The following is a 17,790-nucleotide window of genomic DNA, read 5'->3' on the forward strand; positions in this document are numbered from 1 at the left end:
TATCCCCAGCGCCTAAAGCTGTGCCTAGCACACATCAGGCGCTAGACACATTCGCACGTGCACGGAGGAGGGCAGCCCCCAGAAGCTCTCCGAGGCCACAGCGACGGGGAGGGCGGAAGGGGAATTCCTTGCTCCGAGCCACGGACGCGGCTTCGCGCGGTTCGGACTCGCTGGGCCACCGTAGTGCTTACGTCGCAAAAGTGCGGCCGTTTCCGGCGTCCCCGGCCGGCGAAGACGGCTTTGGCTGTCGGGCACCGAACCCTAACGCCTTGAGGTGCCTCCTCTGCGGGGCGGAGGCTCCAGCCGGGCCTCCAGGTCCCCGACCCGCCCGGCAGACGGCGCGGCTGCTCGAGACCGTCAGCGCCGGACCCCGGGAGCCGGGTCGCCATGGCGACGCCGGCGGGGCTGGAGCGCTGGGTGCAGGACGAGCTGCACTCGGTGCTGGGACTGAGCGAGCGGCACGTGGCCCAGTTCCTGATCGGCACGGCGCAGCGCTGCGGCTCCGCGGAGGAGTTCGTGCAGCGCCTGCGGGACACAGACACGCTGGACCTCGGCGGGCCGGCCCGGGACTTCGCCCTGCGACTCTGGAGCAAGGTGTCTGGGAGCGCGGGGCCGCCGTGGGAGCCGCGGGGGGGGGGCAGGGGGACAGGTTCCTTTTCCAGGCGAGGCTGGGCTCACTGTCCGTCCGCGAAGTGAGTCACAGGCCCAGTCGCAGCCTTTGTCCGCTGTCCGCTGTCGCGCGGGCGTCAGCTCAGTGCCCAAGACCGAGGACGGGAGGGCCTAAGTGTGTCGCTGAGGTGCTGCAGAGCAGTGCTGCCCCAACGTGAGCGTGTATGCGAGCCATCCGGGGCCCTTGTTGACGTACACATTCCGATTTTGTAGGTCCGGGAGCGCATCTGAGTTTCTGCGTTTCTAACGAATCTAACACGTTTCCAGCTGATGCTGATGGTCCAAGGACCACTCTGAATAGTGAGGCTGTAGACGAGAGGCTGTAGAAGGAAGTGTTGTGGGAGCGTGGTAGGTGGGGGTACTGGTCAGGAAAAGCACGTCCAAGGATTCCCAGGAATTGTCAGGCAGAGAAGGGGGTAGGACTGAGCTCCTGGAGGACAGGGCTGTGTTTCTTGTCTTTGTGCTCCTTCCACCTAATAGAGTGCCTTACAGGACAGGTGCTCAGAAAGCTTATCGTAAGAGTGAGAGTGTTAAACATCTTCAGAGGATGGCACGTAGCTTGGGGTGGCTGTCCTATATGGTGCTCGGCGAGAGATGGGGTTAGAATGTAAGTGATATGAGGGTGAGGACTTGATGTTAATCTGTCACCAGGGTATCCTGGAGTCGGGTGCAGTGCCAGGCCTGTGACAGTCCTCTGCAGAACAATACTTGTAGTGTCCCAGTCAGTCCTTTTGTAGGACTGACTTAATCATTGGGAAGAGCACAGGCTAAGCAATTGAGAATTGGGTTTGAAAATGTAAACTCCATGAGGGCAGGGATTTTTCTCTTTCATTTATTTCTGTATCCCTAGTTCCTAGCAAGTACCTGGTGCCTGGGACAGGCTTCAATAAGTGTTTGTTAAACGAACAACTGAAAGGAAGTTCAGAAGCTCAGAGGCCCCTTTTAGGCTATTGAACATGGTGTGAAGCCATGGGGAAGAGTGAAGAAAAGCTGGTTTCAGATCAAGTCATTCCTTAAGATGAGGAGTTGCTCCCCTCCCCTTATCTTCTCTGTTGACAGGTACCACGGAAGGCAGTGGTAGAAAAGCCAGCTCGGGCAGCCGAGCGGGAGGCCCGAGCCCTGCTAGAGAAGAACCGATCTTATAAGTTGCTGGAAGACAGTGAGGAGAGCAGCGAGGAGACTGTGGGTAGGGCTGGGAGTAGTCTCCAGAAGAAGCGTAAAAAACGGAAACACCTCCGGAAGAAACGCCAGGAGGAGGAGGAAGAAGAGGAGGAAGAGGTTTCTGAGAAAGGGAAGAGGAACAGAGGGTAAGTCAGAAGCAGGGTGAGAGAGGATGGGGCAGGTGGATGACAGGATGGTAAACCTTCTGGATGCCCTTATTTAATCCTCCCTCTGGGCTGCAGGGAGAGCAAACAGCAGACGGAGAAGCCAGAATCCGAGGATGAGTGGGAGCGGACAGAGCGAGAGCGCCTTCAGGACCTGGAGGAACGTGATGCCTTCGCCGAGCGGGTTCGGCAGCGGGACAAGGACCGGACTCGCAATGTCCTGGAGCGGTCCGACAAGAAGGTACATAGGAGCAGCGCATTCTGTCATCCCCAGGATGATCCCTGGGTCAAACAGGGTGGGTGTGACGCAGAGGTAGTGATCTCTGGGGAAATGGGGGATGCCTCCAGTAGTATGCTCACCTCTGATGAGAGAACCCCTCTGGGTCCTCTGGCTACGGCGGCCCTCTGCCAGAGAGATTCCTCACTGAGAAGGGACATTTCTTTGTGCTAGGGGACATCCGAATGATACTTACAATTCTAGAGGGGGAATGGTTCTGGCTGTGGGTGCTTTGGCCTCACATCCCTCCTCTCTTGCTTTCTTCTCCTAGGCTTATGAAGAGGCTCAGAAGCGCCTCAAGATGGCTGAGGAAGACCGGAAAGCCATGGTGAGTCCCAGTGCCCAGGAAGCCAAGAGCAGAAAACAAAGGAAAGACTTTCTGGTGGCATGGTTAGAGGAAGGGAGAAAGGATACAAAGGAAGTGTGGTGGGGGAGCTGTTGGGGCGTCGGGTCTCTGGAGGAGGGGCTGGGTTGACGGGAGCCTGCTGAAGGTGGACTGAAGTTATAGGGGAAGGAAGCTACTCACAAACCCTCCTTGACTCTTTTGTGTCAAATCATATGTATGTTAGTGAGAGAAATGTGAGACTTAGCCAGATGTAATCAAAATTAGCTGGAAGGTCAAGGGGTTGGCTGGCGGGCAAGGGCAGCATTGCTGTCCCACCGCCCAGGTTTATGCTGACTGTTCAGCTTGGGGGCCCACCATGTCCTAGTGCCTTCCTACCACCCATTCCCTCCATCCCCATGTGGCCTTGTGATCTCCCTCTGGTTTCCTGGGTGGGTCTTGTCACTGCACAGGAGCAGAGCCCTTGTAATTGGCGAGCTGGACGTGTTCTGATGTGTCTAGGTAGGGTAGGCAATTCTCCAAAGGCCTGGTCTTCCCAAGTAAGGTCACACTTAGATTTTTCAGAAGCACTTTGAGACTCTTGGTGTCCTGAGAATGGCCTAGTGGCCCTGAGGTCTCTCCTGTCCAGTCTGTCTCATGTACCATCCCACAGAACGACTGTAGTCAGAAACCTCTGAGACACCTCTCAACACAGGCGTAGTGTTTTTTATTTGCCTGAATTTAACTTTTTTATTTTCAACTATGAAAACTTTCAAACAAATAGGAATTGAACAAATAGTATAATGAAACCTCATACAGACTATTTGGATTCAAAAATTGCGTGTGCTATATTTGGCAACGTCTATGTAAATGTGGGCTTGTTTTTTCATTTGAACCATTTAAAAAGAGTTTTACACACCATGGCATTTTATCCCACCATCATGTACCTGTTAAGAATAAAGACATTCTCCCCTAAAACCATTGTGCCATTGTCACACCCAAGAAGATGAACAGTAATTGTCATGTATCAGCCAAGAACCTGTCTACAATCAAGTTCCCTCAGCACCCCCAAAATGTCTTTAATAACTGCTCTTTCCAAACCAGAATCCAGTAAGGGCTCATGCATTTACATTTGGTTGTTAGGGCTCTTAAGTTTGTTTCATTTTCTCTCTCTTCCTGTCTCCTCTGTACCATGTCCTTCATTCTGGACTTACCTGATCCTTATCTTGTGGTGTTAAGTTTTTCTGTGCCCTGTTCTTCCTTTAAAGTGGAGATTGAGTCTAAAGTGTGTGCAGACTCAGAACAAATAGTCGTGGCAGCAACACCTCCTGGTGGTGCTGTGCACTTCTCGTGGTGACCCATCAGGGGACATGCTGTCCAGTTGTGTGCCTGCTGCTGCAGATTTCCTTTCTGCCAACAGCCTGTCATCTAATGGTTTTAGCAAGCTCTGCTGAGCCTTTGCAAAATCAGTTATTTCATTGGGGATTGCAAAATGGTGATTTTGGGGGGTTCTGACATTCCTTCTATATTTATTAACTAGCTTTTTGGTATAAAAAAAGAACTTTTCCTCAGCAACTAGAAGTGTGCTACAATTCCTCCTTAACAGGCAGGGTAAATATTTGCTTCCTTTGAATTACTAATTTTCAGAGTAAGAATTTAGGTGTAAAAGTCACCTCACTGGTGACAGGTTTTTCCCCCCAATTCTTTGTATGTATCACATAGTACTCGTGAATTTTTTATTTTTCAGTATTTTACAATTGCATATCAGTATTCTTTCTGATGTGCAATGGCCATGATTTTTTTTGCCCATTTTTTAAAAAGACATCCATCTGCCTAACCCTGCAGGCTGAAGGAGTATTTGATACTCAGATTAGGTCATGAGCATAAACTCCATTTTAAGTCCTCACAGAACAATCAGGAAAAGCCAACCACTTAAATAGAATTGGAGCCCCCAAAGGGAGGGCTCTGTCAGAGTTTTGCTACTGCAATAGGGACCTTTGTCTCGATCACAGCAAAGTTGTGGCGAGAGCCGAGAAAGGCCTTAAGGATGTAGCCAGTCTTCTGTCATCTACAGTGTGTCCTGAAAAGGGTGTATCGAGGGAAACGCGTGGAAGACACATGGCGCACGGAGGGGGTTAGTCCCAGAGACCCAGCATCACCTATTACATCTTGCCTCACGGAAATCCTCTGATGCTGTTCTGCCAGCCTTTTGTTTATAACTTATTTTTCTTCTTCCCCAAACTATAGTCATTCAGTTTAAGACCAGGGAGCATCTAATAGGCTGAAACTTAGCTACTGCTGGCACATCCAGTGGTTTCCTTGGTCTCAGATGTTTTCAGTTTAAGACCTGTGCTTCTAAATGCTGGTATCAGCCCTTTTGTTTTCCCCTTTTCACTAAGTTGAATAAAATAGTAAAATTAAAATGTAAAATATCCAAATAATTGTCCTAATGTATTATACTGACAAAGTTGGTAAAGCTGCTTTGAAGAACCTTCCCACAGACTCTGCTGCTGGAAGGGAGTGTGGGGTCCCGTGTGCCTTCAGAGGGGCCCAGATGGGGCCAGCATCAGTGAGGTGTGGTGGAGGGGAGGCAGAGGTCACGTCCTCAGGCTCTCGTGCTGGCCTGTCAGGGAGTTTGTCACGCTTATGGGTAGGTAGGGGAAGGGGCTGCTGTCCTAGCAAGATGAGGATCTGACTGCCGTTGCTGACCCAGGTCCCTGAGCTGCGGAAGAAATCCCGCCGAGAGTACCTGGCTAAGCGGGAGCGGGAGAAACTTGAGGACCTGGAGGCCGAGCTGGCAGATGAGGAGTTCCTGTTTGGGGATGTGGAGCTGAGCCGCCATGAGCGGCGGGAGCTCAGGTACAAGCGGCGAGTGCGGGATCTAGCCCGGGAGTACCGGGCAGCCGGGGAGCAGGAGAAGCTGGAGGCCACCAATCGCTACCACATGCCAGAGGAGACCCGGGGACAGGTGAGGCAGAGGGCTGTCTGCTTCAGCGCTGGCCGCCAGGCTGACGGGAGGGAAGTTGTCAGTGCCGTGGCTGGCCCCTTCCTTGTCCCCTTTCCCAGTGGGCAAGGGGACTGGGCAGACAGGGCCGCCTCTGCTCACACGCCCTTCTCTCCATAGCCAGCACGAGCTATGGATCTAGTGGAGGAGGAATCGGGTGCCCCTGGGGAGGAGCAGCGGCGCTGGGAGGAGGCCCGGCTGGGGGCTGCATCCCTGAAGTTTGGGGCCCGAGATGCTGCCTCCCAGGAGCCCAAGTATCAGCTGGTGCTGGAGGAGGAGGAGACCATTGAGTTTGTCCGGGCCACTCAGCTCCAGGGCGATGAGGTGAGAGGGAGAGCGCTGGGACATTCTGAGGGGGATGGGCAGCTGGCCCTGACACTCATGCTCCTCTCTGTCCTTAGGAGCCGTCAGCTCCCCCCGCCCCCAACCAGGCCCAGCAGAAGGAGTCCATCCAGGCCGTCCGCCGCAGCCTCCCCGTGTTCCCGTTTCGCGAGGAGCTCCTGGCTGCTATCGCTAATCACCAGGTCCTCATCATTGAGGGCGAGACAGGCTCAGGGAAGACCACCCAGATCCCACAGTATCTCTTTGAGGAGGTACGGCCCCCCACCCTCCGGGTTGCCGGGTACCGCCCATGGACGAGCACAGTCCTGTCAGCTCGTTTGAGGTGGTATTTTCAGTAGTCACTCGCCTTCATTTTAGTCATTTCGTCTTTTCCACTAAATGATGAGGTTCTTGAGAATATGGACCATATCCTTTCCATGTTTCTATTTTCACTTCCTGCCACAATGTCCCTGCCTTGTAGCCATTCAGTATGTTTACATTGGAAAGGAAGTGTGGACAGATAGATGGTGGGGGTGGGGTGTGAACATGGACCCATAGTCCAATCCAGCTCGGCCCCTGCTCCTCTCCAGAGTCCAAAAGCAAGGAGTAAAAGGATTTGTTTTCTTGCTTTTTTACCTTACTTTGTTCCCCATTGCTTCTCGGTCTGCCCCACCTGGTCTGTTCTTTCCAAACTAAAACCTAGCTGTGCCCTGAACTTGACTCCCCAAAGGCCTAGAACTGTCAGGACCAGGTGAGCACCCCTTTGAGGGCTCCAGGTCTGCCATCCCGTTTGCCCTGGTCTGGGTTTCCGTTTCTGTCTGTTCCCTCCTTTCCCCCTTCTTTTTCTGAATTGTCCTGGGCCCCAGGGCCATATTTAGCAAAGGGAAGATCTCTTCTTTCTGCTTGTCATTTCAGGGTTATACCAAGAAGGGTATGAAGATTGCCTGCACTCAGCCCAGGAGAGTAGCAGCCATGAGTGTGGCTGCCCGAGTGGCCCGGGAGATGGGTGTGAAGCTCGGCAATGAAGTGAGATCTGTGGGGACTGAGGGGTGAGGGGAACCCCAAGGGTCTGGGACTCAGCCACACTGCCCTCAGGGCCCCCCTTGTCCCCAGCCCTGCACTCCCTCAGGGAGCACCAGCACACTGTGCGTCACTGATGGCGCCCTTGACAGGTTGGCTACAGCATCCGCTTTGAGGACTGCACCTCAGAGCGAACCGTCCTCCGCTACATGACAGACGGCATGCTTCTCCGAGAGTTCCTCTCTGAGCCTGACCTTGCAAGTTACAGGTATGCACAAGGTCCCGTCTCCCGGGGAGAACCACCAACCTTCTCTCCCCCCCGGTTTGCAGCCCTCCTCCTCTAGTGCCTTCTTGTGTCTCCTTTAATCTTTGGCTTTCCTCTGCTTTCTTCTCACCCAGTCAGTTTGGCCACTGTCTTCTGATTAATCCACTGGTTCTTGAGTCTTTATGGTTCTGGCAGCCCTGGAGCTGACTTCCAGGTACCATAGAGATGGGACTGGGGGGTAGAAGATACTGCAGAAAAAGCCCCCCCCCCTTTCCAATTGTGTCCAGAGTTTAGAAAACAACCAGGGTGGTGGGCTGCTGTGGTGGGGACTTGACAAGCCATGTGAAGCCCACTTGAAGAAACTTAGAATGTTCAGCTTAGAAGGGAGGACCTCAGGGGAGACATCCTGCTTCCCTCTATAGATATGTGAAGCGCTGTTACGTGGAAAAACGGAGGAGACTTGTTTGATGTGCCCCAGAGAGCACATCTAGGAACCATGGGGGAGGTAACGGGGGGACGAATTTCGGCTCACTACCAAGAAGCCATAGAGGGGCAGAGATGGCAGGGGCTGTCAGTGTCTGTACCCTGGTGGCTTGGTCTGTGACTAGTGAGTCCACACTGCTGGCACTGACCAAGCAGGGGTTGGTAATGAGCATGTGTTGAGGGGAGAAGGCATCATGCGTGGTGCGGGTGGGTCAGGTCAGCTGAGCAGTATGTGCCTTCTCAGCTCCTAAGGGGCTGTGAATTTCTGGTCCTAGAAGATCACAGTGCAGCAGTAGGACAAATATGATTTGATCTTTCACATCCCGTCCAGAAATCTCTGAGAACCTGTGGAAGGCTAGCCAGTGTGAGTGGGGCGTGGGACTTTCCATCAACCCCAGCCTGAGTCGGCTGGGGACTTCCCCATCGTGGTCAGGTTTGAGTACAAAGGGTTCAGGTGCAGCGTGAGCTCCTGCAGGCTTGGCTGCCATGCAGAAATCCAAAGACTAGAGCAAGGAGAAAGAAGGTGGCACACATATGGCTGAGCTAGGCGGAGACCAAGAAGCCTGCAGAGTCCTCCAAAGTTGGGGTAGAGATGCTCACCGGGCCCTCTCTCCAGAACGGGCAGGAGGGCCAGCAGAGGGTGCAGCATCCCGAGGAGCCTGGGTGCTTCTGGGCTGCTCAGATAGGATGGCAGAGGTCCATCTGTTCCTCCCCTGCCAGCCTGGCACATCCAGCCTTATTGAAATAGTCCTTTCCCTCACATTTTCCTCTTTAAAACAGATCCCTTCCTTCTGCTGCCTCTAACAGACTCTTGACTCTGACCCAGAGGGGGTATTTGACTTGTCCTGGCCTCAACTTCCAGCCTCCAGATCTTGGCTGCTGTTGTCTGCCCAAGCTGAGATAGGCCGCAGACCATGGGCCCTGGTGTTCTCCAGCGTTCTGTTGGTCTTACTTAACTGGGGTGATTGGCTTCTCCCGGAGCCCCCGCCTCCCGCGTTCACCCTTGGGTTCTTTGCCTCCATCTGTCCGCTCATCCAGGGGACCCTAGTGTCCTTTCCTGTACTGCCCAGCTCTCCTCACTCACTGCTCCCTGTCCCTTCCCCAGGGTGGTAATGGTGGATGAGGCCCATGAACGGACCCTCCACACAGACATTCTCTTTGGATTGATCAAAGACGTTGCTCGCTTCCGACCTGAGCTCAAGGTCCTAGTGGCTTCAGCCACCCTGGACACGGCCCGCTTTTCCACCTTCTTTGATGACGCCCCCATCTTCCGAATCCCTGGACGCAGGTTTCCAGTTGACATCTTCTATACCAAGGTGCCCTCTCAGGGAGGCTGGGCTTAGGTGTGCGGCATGAAGCTGGGGAAAGTCGTCCCAAGGATGGAAGGGCGGAATGGAGAGCTAGAGAGGAAATGGGATAAAGTGTGTAGAGCTGGAAGGAGAGCAAGAGGCTTGCCTGAGCAAGTGACCTTCTTGGTACCCCTTTCCTCCCCTTCTGCAGGCTCCAGAGGCTGACTACCTGGAAGCCTGTGTAGTGTCTGTGCTACAGATCCACGTCACCCAGCCACCTGGGGATATCCTGGTGTTTCTGACAGGACAGGTGAGTGACGGGGGGCGAGGAGGGTGATGCGTATGCCCAGGGGAAGGTGGGGCTGGCGGGGCAGCCTTCTGTGCCTCGGGCCCATGCTGCTCTCCACACCCCACATGCAGGAGGAGATTGAGGCTGCCTGTGAGATGCTCCAGGATCGCTGCCGTCGCCTGGGCTCTAAGATCAGGGAGCTCCTGGTGCTGCCCATTTACGCCAACCTGCCTTCTGACATGCAGGCCCGGATCTTCCAGCCCACGCCCCCTGGGGCCCGGAAGGTAAGCTGGAGAAAGTACACTCCTCGCCCTGTAGTTCACCCAGCCCGCAGGGAAGAGAGAACATGCCTGCCCTGCGCAAAGTGTACCCTAGGCACTGCTGCAGCTGCCGGGCTGAGCAGCAGTCAGTCCCTCTGCCGCGGAGAGAGGATGAGGTAGCCAAATGCGTGACCCGGAAGTAACCCTGCGGGGTGCAGAGCAGGGGGGCCTGTGGTGTGCTGGCAGGTGGGGCTGGGCTGCGCCTGTAAGGAAAGTGGCGGAGGAAGGCCTAAGGTGTGTTTGAGGTCAGAGTGGCAGGTTGAGTGGAAGGTTCGTGTGGAAAGTAGTGGCAGACAGGCTACAGCCAGCTTTGGACTGATTAGGGAGGGCCTTTGATGGCAAGTGCAAGAGTTCGGACTTCAGGTGATTGAATGAGCAAAAATGTAACTTTCATTCAACAAATATTTAACAGGTTCCTCCTACCTAGCAGGTACACTTCTAGGGAGTGGGGATACAGTGATGAACAAAACAAAACCCCCAGCTTCATAGAGCTTACAGTCTAGTGTAAATAAGGAGACAATGCACATTAAACACATAATGTCAATTTGTGACCAATGCCGCAAAGCAACATGGAGACTTCCATGTTTTCTGACTCTCGGTGGGGAGGCTGAGAAATGGCAGGAAGGCCTTTTCCTTGGCATGTAGGGAAGGGAAGGCCTCTTCTTCTCCCATTACGTGAAAGTGAAGCCAAGGCCTGAACTGGGTGAGGGAGGGAGCCAGGCTGGTCTCCGGGAGGGATGCTCCTCGCAGAGTGGCAGCTGTCACACAGGAGTGGGGACTGAGGGAGTGTGCTGTGCCTGGCCAGCAAGCAGCAGTGGAGCACGGGTACTGGGAGGTGAAGTCCGGCAGGAAGCCAGACGCCCCAAGGGGCTTGGATGTAATTCTCAGGTAGGATGGGAAGCCGTTGGAGGATGGGGGAGTGATATGACAGGTGTACATTTTAAAAGAACCATCTAGATGCCAAGTATCTGGGCCTAGCAGTAGAAGCAGGGAGACTCATTAGGAGACTATCACAGGGAGTAATGTTTGAGGGTGAATATGAAAGTGCTGGTGGGACAGTTAGGGGCAGGAACTGGACACCCCCATCTCCCATCAGAGAAAAACTGTAAGTCCTCTTCTCCATTTCCTTTCCACATTGTGCCCCTGGTGACCCTCACTTCTCTCTCACCCTTCTGCTAGACTTGTCCCCCCTCTTGACTTTGGACACGAATCCCTCTGTTCCTGCCCCTTATCTGCCCCCACTCCTCTACTCTGAATCTTCCAGGATTACTTTTTCCAGGTAACTCAGTGGGTGGGGTCTCTGAGTGGCCCCATGTTTTCTCACTCAGGTGGTTGTGGCAACAAACATCGCTGAGACTTCGCTTACCATCGAGGGCATAATTTACGTGCTGGATCCAGGGTTCTGTAAGCAGAAGAGCTACAACCCCCGCACAGGCATGGAGTCGCTCACTGTCACACCTTGCAGCAAGGTCTGCTGGGCTCTGGGGGGACGCGAGTTGGAGCAGGCCCACAGGAAGGTCCAGCTCAGAAGCCTGTGGGGCTGCTTAGAGGATAGGGAGAGAGCAGGCCATATCCTCCAGATTTCTTGCATGAGAAATACTACCTTTTCTCTTTTTCTTTGCCCTGTTGTCAGCCAGTCTTCCTCTTTTCTTTCCAGGCGTCAGCCAATCAGCGAGCTGGTCGGGCAGGCCGGGTGGCTGCAGGGAAGTGCTTCCGCCTATATACGGCCTGGGCCTATCAGCACGAGCTGGAGGAAACCACGGTTCCAGAGATCCAGAGGACCAGCCTGGGCAATGTCGTGTTGCTGCTCAAGAGCTTAGGTGATGGGGTCCCCGGACCTTCTGAGAGGAGGGAGGTGGGGCTGGAGTCACTGGTCCTTGTGAAGGGACTCTGTGGGACCCCTCACATCTCCCTGCAGGGATCCATGACCTCATGCACTTTGATTTCCTGGACCCTCCACCGTACGAGACCCTACTGCTGGCTTTGGAGCAGCTGTATGCTCTGGGAGCCCTCAACCACCTTGGGGAGCTCACCACGGTGAGGTGGGAGGGCAGTGGGCTGGGGCAAGTTGGAGGGGTTAGGGAGACCCCTCGAGTGGTGGAGGGACATCTGAGGGATGACTGGCATCAGCTCTCTGTCCTCTCCTCTCCTTAGTCTGGTCGAAAGATGGCAGAGCTGCCGGTGGACCCCATGCTATCTAAAATGATCTTGGCTTCTGAGAAGTAAGCCCCCAATTCCTGCCCGGCCCCTAACCCACAAACTGGCTATGCCTCCTCTTGTGTCTGGGGCCATCCTTGTTATCTTGCTCTTTTTCTCTCTACCATATTATTCTTTAACAAGCAACAAGTTATTAGAGAACTCTCGCTGCGCCCTTTGAGGCCCACGAGGGTAAGACACCCTGCTGTCCTTGATCATGAAATCAAATTGGTAAGGTTGACAAACATGGAAAATTTGGGGGCATGAACGGAAGTGGAAGACTTTCCATCTGTGAGGAATGCTCAGCGAGGGCTGCTATGGGACTTCCTTGTCCCTAAGGTTTCAGACTGGAACATTTAGATGTAGCTGTGGTCGTAGTCAGGTCATTACGTGAACTTAGAGGAGGTGCTGCGTTTCCTGATGCCTGGGCTGCAAACCTGCCTGCTGCAGGACCCTCAGAGGCGGCCTCGTCCTTTCCTCTGGGGAGAGCCCTGCTCGGTAACTGTCCTCTGTGGCTCCCGCTTCCTTGACCCCTGTACTGCTGCCGCTGCCACCAAGTCTATCTACTCTGATCTGTAGCCATTGTCCTAATCAGCAGTCCCCACGTCGGGACACGTCCATCACAAAGCGATCACTTTTCCCCCAGTGTGTGTCTGTTCTGTTTCTTCCTTTGAACTCTCAGACTTTTTCCGTTCCTGCCCCAGGTACAGCTGTTCAGAGGAGATCCTTACAGTGGCTGCCATGCTGTCTGTCAACAACTCCATCTTCTACCGACCCAAGGACAAGGTCGTCCATGCCGACAATGCCCGTGTCAACTTCTTTCTCCCTGGTGGGGACCACTTGGTTCTGCTAAACGTTTATACACAGGTCACTGGGCTTGGGTGAGTGGGAATGAGGGAGACATGGGGGACTCTGGTCCTGCAGTATACTAACCCCCCGCCCCTTAACCCTCTTCACAGTGGGCTGAGAGTGGTTATTCTTCCCAGTGGTGCTATGAGAACTTTGTCCAGTTCAGATCAATGCGCCGAGCCCGCGATGTACGGGAACAGCTGGAGGGGCTCTTGGAACGCGTGGAAGTTGGTCTCAGTTCCTGCCAGGGGGACTATATCCGTGTACGCAAGGTCAGTGTATCTTTAGTCCAGTGTTGTCCACCCAGTGTCTCCCAAGGAGCACAGGTCCGTCTGGGGCCTGAGGCAACCCCCCAGCCTGAGACTGCCTTCTTCCCAGACCACTGTGGGTGTTTCATTTCTCGCCTTTCTAGTTTTCCAGAAGTCTGAACTAAAGGAAAGGTAGCGAGTGCTAAGGGTCCCTGGCTGTCTGGTTTCCCATTGACTGTCTTTCCTGCCTGCTCCTTAGGCCATCACTGCTGGCTACTTCTACCACACAGCACGGCTGACTCGGAGCGGCTATCGCACAGTGAAACAGCAGCAGACAGTATTCATTCACCCCAACTCCTCCCTCTTTGAGGAACAGCCACGCTGGCTGCTGTACCATGAACTTGTCTTGACCACCAAGGAGTTCATGAGACAGGTGAGGGGCCATCCCCTGCCCAGGCAGGTGGTGTAGGGACGGGTGCTTTCTTGGCAAGCTAAAAACCCTGGGTTCACGTTGCTGCAACTGGCAGAGAAACAGGAAAACACATTGGCTTAAGGTGGGATAAAACAAAGACATTCTAACAGCTGTCTTGGCATCTCCTGACATCTGAGGATTGTATATTCATTCAGTTAACTATTTGAATGCCTACTGTCTTGGTGTTTTGTGAGGTGTTAGGGTGATAGAGCTGAACAGCAGAGATATGTCTTAAGTGTATTTTAGTTTTTACGTTCAGCTTTTATTAGGGATAGCCTACTTGGGACCCTTCATAACATGTAGAGGTATGACAGCCCTGGGGTACATAGTATGAGAGCCCTGCACCCCAGCCCTGTAGTCAAAGGGGAAAAGGAGAACATTTTGATCACACACACACTAGAATCCAGGCTGGAAAGATGGGAACCCTACTGATTTTATTCCTACCCTTCCAGGTACTGGAGATTGAGAGCAGTTGGCTTCTGGAGGTGGCTCCCCACTATTATAAGGCCAAGGAGCTAGAAGATCCCCATGCTAAGAAAATGCCCAAAAAGACAGGCAAGACACGAGAAGAGCTAGGGTGAAAAGAAGGGGCCATAGCCAGAACCCGACACCAGCTCCTTTTCCTTCTGTACATTATTTAATATCTATTAATAAAAATATTTTTGGAATAAAGCGGTGGCAACTTTTGGAATCCAGAGAGACACAGAAATTTGATCTCAGGTTTTCACTTAGACTTTATTATTTACAAGTTTAATTACACAGCAGTTTTCCACAGCATGAAATAGAAAGGAAGAAGAGAGAAGAGGGGAGGAAGCTGGCCTGAGATTCTTAGCCGCTTCCACTTCCTCCTGTTGTGCGCAGCCAAGTCTCAGTGCTGCCCCCACCCCAGTTCCTGATCAGGCCTTGGGACACAGGCGTAAGTTGGGCTCTGGCTCCGACAGCCCCAGAGTCACCAGGGCTCCCACAAGCAGTTTCTTCACAGGCGTTGGGGGTGAGTGTGAAGGCATCAGCTGCAGAGAGAAAGGTCACTGCCAGTTAGCAGGATGTGCTGCCCCTTGCCCTGCCCCACCCAGCCCTAGGACTCACTTTGTCTAGGTGATGGCGACAAATGAGACCACTGGAATTCAGGTGGAAGGTAGAATAGGCGTCATAGGTCCTGGTGAAAGAAGAGGCTTACCGGGGGAGAAGGTGACTGGTCTCACAGTTTAACTCTAGCATTTGCTTAAATTAGTAGTTCATTAACTTTGCTACATATTCGATCACCTGGGGAACTTTGAAAAATCCTGATACCCAGGCTGCACCCTGTCCCAATTAAATCAGAACGTCTGATATCAATATTTTACAAAGATCCTTAGATGATTCCACTGTGCAGCAAAGTTTGTGAACTGCTGGTGTGGGGCAAGCCTAACAATTTCTTGGGATTCTACTTGGCCAGACATTTACCAGGTACTTTACCTAAGGTGGTGAGGCTCAACTATGAGACAGGAATTTTCACATGTTCAATAAATAAATACCTACAATGTGCCAGGTAATATACATGAAGAAAAGCTGAGTTCAGAGCTTTCCTAATACACCCTACTTTGGCTACATTGAAGTACACTAGAACAAGGAACCTGCAGTCAAGTCAGGCAGGTGAAGGACTGTGCGAGCCCAGACCATCAATCCTAAAAGGGTATGCGGAGGACACTGACTCTAGTGTGAGTCCTTCTTCCCTTCTTACCGGTAAAGCTCTTCCTTGTCACGCTTGTAGAAACGCAGAAAGAGCATGTGGATGGGCAGCCCCACAAGCCGCCAGCGGGCTTGCAGGGTCCAGTTCTCAGGGTGGCGAGTTAGCTGTAGAATCTCCAACTGAAGTTGTGCAAAATAGTTCCAGGCCAGGAAGCGACAGAGGGTCAGTGACAGAATATACCATGTCCGGCCCCTGTGAAGAAGGGATGGGAAAGAAATCTCAATGCAGAATCAGAAAACCAAACTGGCCACTATATGAGCAATGGGGAACAGTTGTAGAGAAGCAGCCTAAGACGTTCTCTAGTATGTGAAAAGGGTCAAGTACGTACACTGGGTCCTTTTTTTCTCCCCAAGGCCCACCCATGCCTGGATTCTCACTTGGTACGTATGTTCAGGATCTCATTGATGAATTCCACATCCGATGAGTAGAGAGTGTAGTCATGGGAGTGAAGGAAGAGATTGGGGAGCTAGGTGAAGAAGAAGGCGTCAGCCCGGTGGGAAAGAAAAGATGATCCTATTTCTCAGTTTCCTATTTTTGGTGCTTCCTTATTCCCCCGAGTGAAAGATCATCTCCGTGCCGTTTAACTTCCCTTAATCCAAACTGAGGAGACGCTTCCTTGGGAAATGTCTGTAACATATTTCTATGCTTGCCTTGTGGTTCCAAGAAAGAATCCACAAATAGAGGGGAAATATTTCCCCAAATAGAGGGGAAATAACCCTCTATTTCCAAGTATTACCTAGGTTCCTTCCCAATGTGTATAAAGATCACTTTCGGACTGACTTACCTCTTGTCTCAGTCTCTCATACATGACAGCCAGGTGCTCCTCCATACTGGGTTCTCCCGATGGAGTGGTAGGGGAAGGGCGGGAGGTTCCAGGGGCTTGGAAAAGTATCAGAGCTCCAGGGTAGGGGCAGGGAGGTCCCTCAAATAGGCTCCTGAGCCCATCCAGGCAGCCGCTATGCAACTCAGGTCCTGGTCCCTCCTCCCCCTTTCCTGGAGGGAGAACCACCCATGGTGAGCTGAGGGCTGGGACCTGAGGAAGAGGTAGTGGGAGAGCCCTGGGAAGCAGCGGGGTGGGGGGGGGTGTGGGTGGGGGAGACCAAAGAGGAGGAGAAGTTGGAGAAGTAGTAGTCGTGGACTGGGGCCACAGGGGTGGGAATGGCAGAGCCCATGGAGAAAGCTGGTCCTAAGGAGGAAGAACAAAAGGGAAAAAGGTAAGGATGTGGCGACCTAATGCCCCTTCATGCAAACTGTGCTCCTTAACACGCTTCCAATCCCATCTGCTCCTCCGGACAGTAGAGATGGAATTACTAGAGGAAAATGGGATGGATTCACCACCATCTCCAGGAGGAAACAGTTTCCTATGACAAGCACCTCCCCAAAACATTAGCAAATACTTTTTCATTTGTTTAAGATTTCAATACTGCCTGGGGACAGTTCTACCTGTCTTATAGCAAGGATCATGTACGTGTTTGAAGAATGAACAAATGAATGAAAAACAAATTTTATTACACTGTGGATGAAATGATGGGGTCGGTAACACAACTCCACCATTAAGTGTGTGAGGCAGATGTTGCATAGAGAAAAAACCACATTCAACTGGAACAGGAGACATTTCTTTGAGTACCGATCCTATCACGTATCCTTAGGCACTCATTCCCTATGGCTCAGTTTCCTACAAATGTTCTCTTATAAATGAGGATGACGAAGCCACACTGAGTTATTATGAGGACTATGTAAGCTAATCAATGTAATAAAACCTTGCGACCTATAAAAGTGATATATAAATAAATGTGAGCTATTATCATTTCGGGTCCCAGCGACACAAGCCCGAGACTGTTAAAGGCCGGACCTCACTCCCCCCGGTTTACCGACGTTGACACGGCGATGGAGAGGAGGTCACCCAAAGTCACGCCCGACCCGAGTCCCTCCGCTTCCCCAGGAACCCCCAGGGCTGTTACTCCCGGGAAGGCGAGCAGGCCGCGCGGGTACCTCTGTCCCGGACGGTGTCCCCGAGGCGCCGACTCCGCCGGGGGCGTGGCAAGAACCGGGTCCCCCCGGGCCGGCCTTCCTGCCAGGACCGCTTGTCCGGGCTCGAGCTGCGCGGGCGGCACAGCGCGCCCGCAGGTCTGTCCAGTCGGGACCAGGGAACGCCAGGGAGGCGCGAACCTCTCCACCCCCTGCCCTTCAAATCACCTCCAGACACAGGGAACCGCGGAGTCGCCCCGCCGCCGGCCCTCCAAGCCCGCCTGCCCGCCCCAGGCCCGGGAGAAGGGGCGCCCGCGAGCGCCAGGGCTGCCGGCGCCGCCCCCTGGGCCCCCGCGACCCCGGGCCCCTCAGCGCGCCGCGGGGCGCGGTGGGAAGGGGCGGTGGGCCATCACCGCGCCTGCGCGGGACGGCGAGCGCGCTCCGCCCCCCGGCGGCTCCGAGGAGGGTCTCGCCCCACCCCCTCGCCTCCCGCCGCCTGCTCTCACCTGGGGGCGAGCTTGGTAGGCCCGGAGGCAGGGGCCGAGACGCCGGGCCGCCCCCCTGCTGGGCTGGTACATGACCTTCCGGGAGTAGGGAGCTCGCCTCCTGAGTGCGGCCTCCGGCCTCCTCACGGGGTGAACGCGCCCCGGAGCCGGCTTCTCGAAGGGGAAAGGGGGGGTGTGAGGGCCTCAGGGGAGGGCGCTTGCGCACCGCGGCGGGTTCCAGGGAGGCGCGGAGGCCGGG

General features: G+C 53.7%; 2 protein-coding genes across 3 annotated transcripts; one reads left to right on the plus strand and one right to left on the minus strand.

The window, feature by feature from the left end:
* Positions 1 to 91: 91 nt before the first annotated feature.
* On the plus strand, positions 92 to 14,055 carry DHX16 (DEAH-box helicase 16). Of its 2 annotated transcripts, none has more exons than XM_081043979.1 (20): positions 92 to 594; positions 1,729 to 1,976; positions 2,073 to 2,235; positions 2,543 to 2,599; positions 5,307 to 5,561; positions 5,718 to 5,921; positions 5,999 to 6,190; positions 6,834 to 6,944; positions 7,091 to 7,206; positions 8,792 to 9,002; positions 9,187 to 9,285; positions 9,396 to 9,548; positions 10,913 to 11,053; positions 11,242 to 11,404; positions 11,503 to 11,621; positions 11,739 to 11,806; positions 12,485 to 12,647; positions 12,740 to 12,901; positions 13,137 to 13,310; positions 13,802 to 14,055. In XM_081043979.1, the coding sequence occupies exons 1-20, from the start codon at positions 388 to 390 to the stop codon at positions 13,928 to 13,930; spliced, it is 3,135 nt and encodes a 1,044-aa protein (XP_080900105.1). In that variant the 5' UTR covers positions 92 to 387; the 3' UTR covers positions 13,931 to 14,055. The 2 variants fall into 2 exon arrangements, with proteins under 2 accessions (XP_080900105.1, XP_080900106.1); XM_081043980.1 differs by lacking the exon at positions 92 to 594 and adding an exon at positions 7,338 to 7,417 and having other exon boundaries at positions 1,841 to 1,976.
* A 10-nt stretch (positions 14,056 to 14,065) lies between these two features.
* LOC308495779 (uncharacterized protein C6orf136 homolog) lies at positions 14,066 to 17,780 on the minus strand. The gene is made up of 6 exons (XM_081044166.1): positions 17,553 to 17,780; positions 15,863 to 16,264; positions 15,456 to 15,544; positions 15,070 to 15,270; positions 14,436 to 14,505; positions 14,066 to 14,359 (listed from the first exon to the last, which is right to left on the minus strand). Exons 1-6 carry the CDS (start codon positions 17,622 to 17,624, stop codon positions 14,246 to 14,248), a joined length of 948 nt encoding a protein of 315 aa, XP_080900292.1. The 5' UTR covers positions 17,625 to 17,780; the 3' UTR covers positions 14,066 to 14,245.
* Positions 17,781 to 17,790: the final 10 nt, after the last annotated feature.

Source organism: Rhinolophus hipposideros, assembly GCF_964194185.1.
Source record: "Rhinolophus hipposideros genome assembly, chromosome: 3".
NCBI classification, from domain to species: Eukaryota; Metazoa; Chordata; class Mammalia; order Chiroptera; family Rhinolophidae; genus Rhinolophus; species Rhinolophus hipposideros.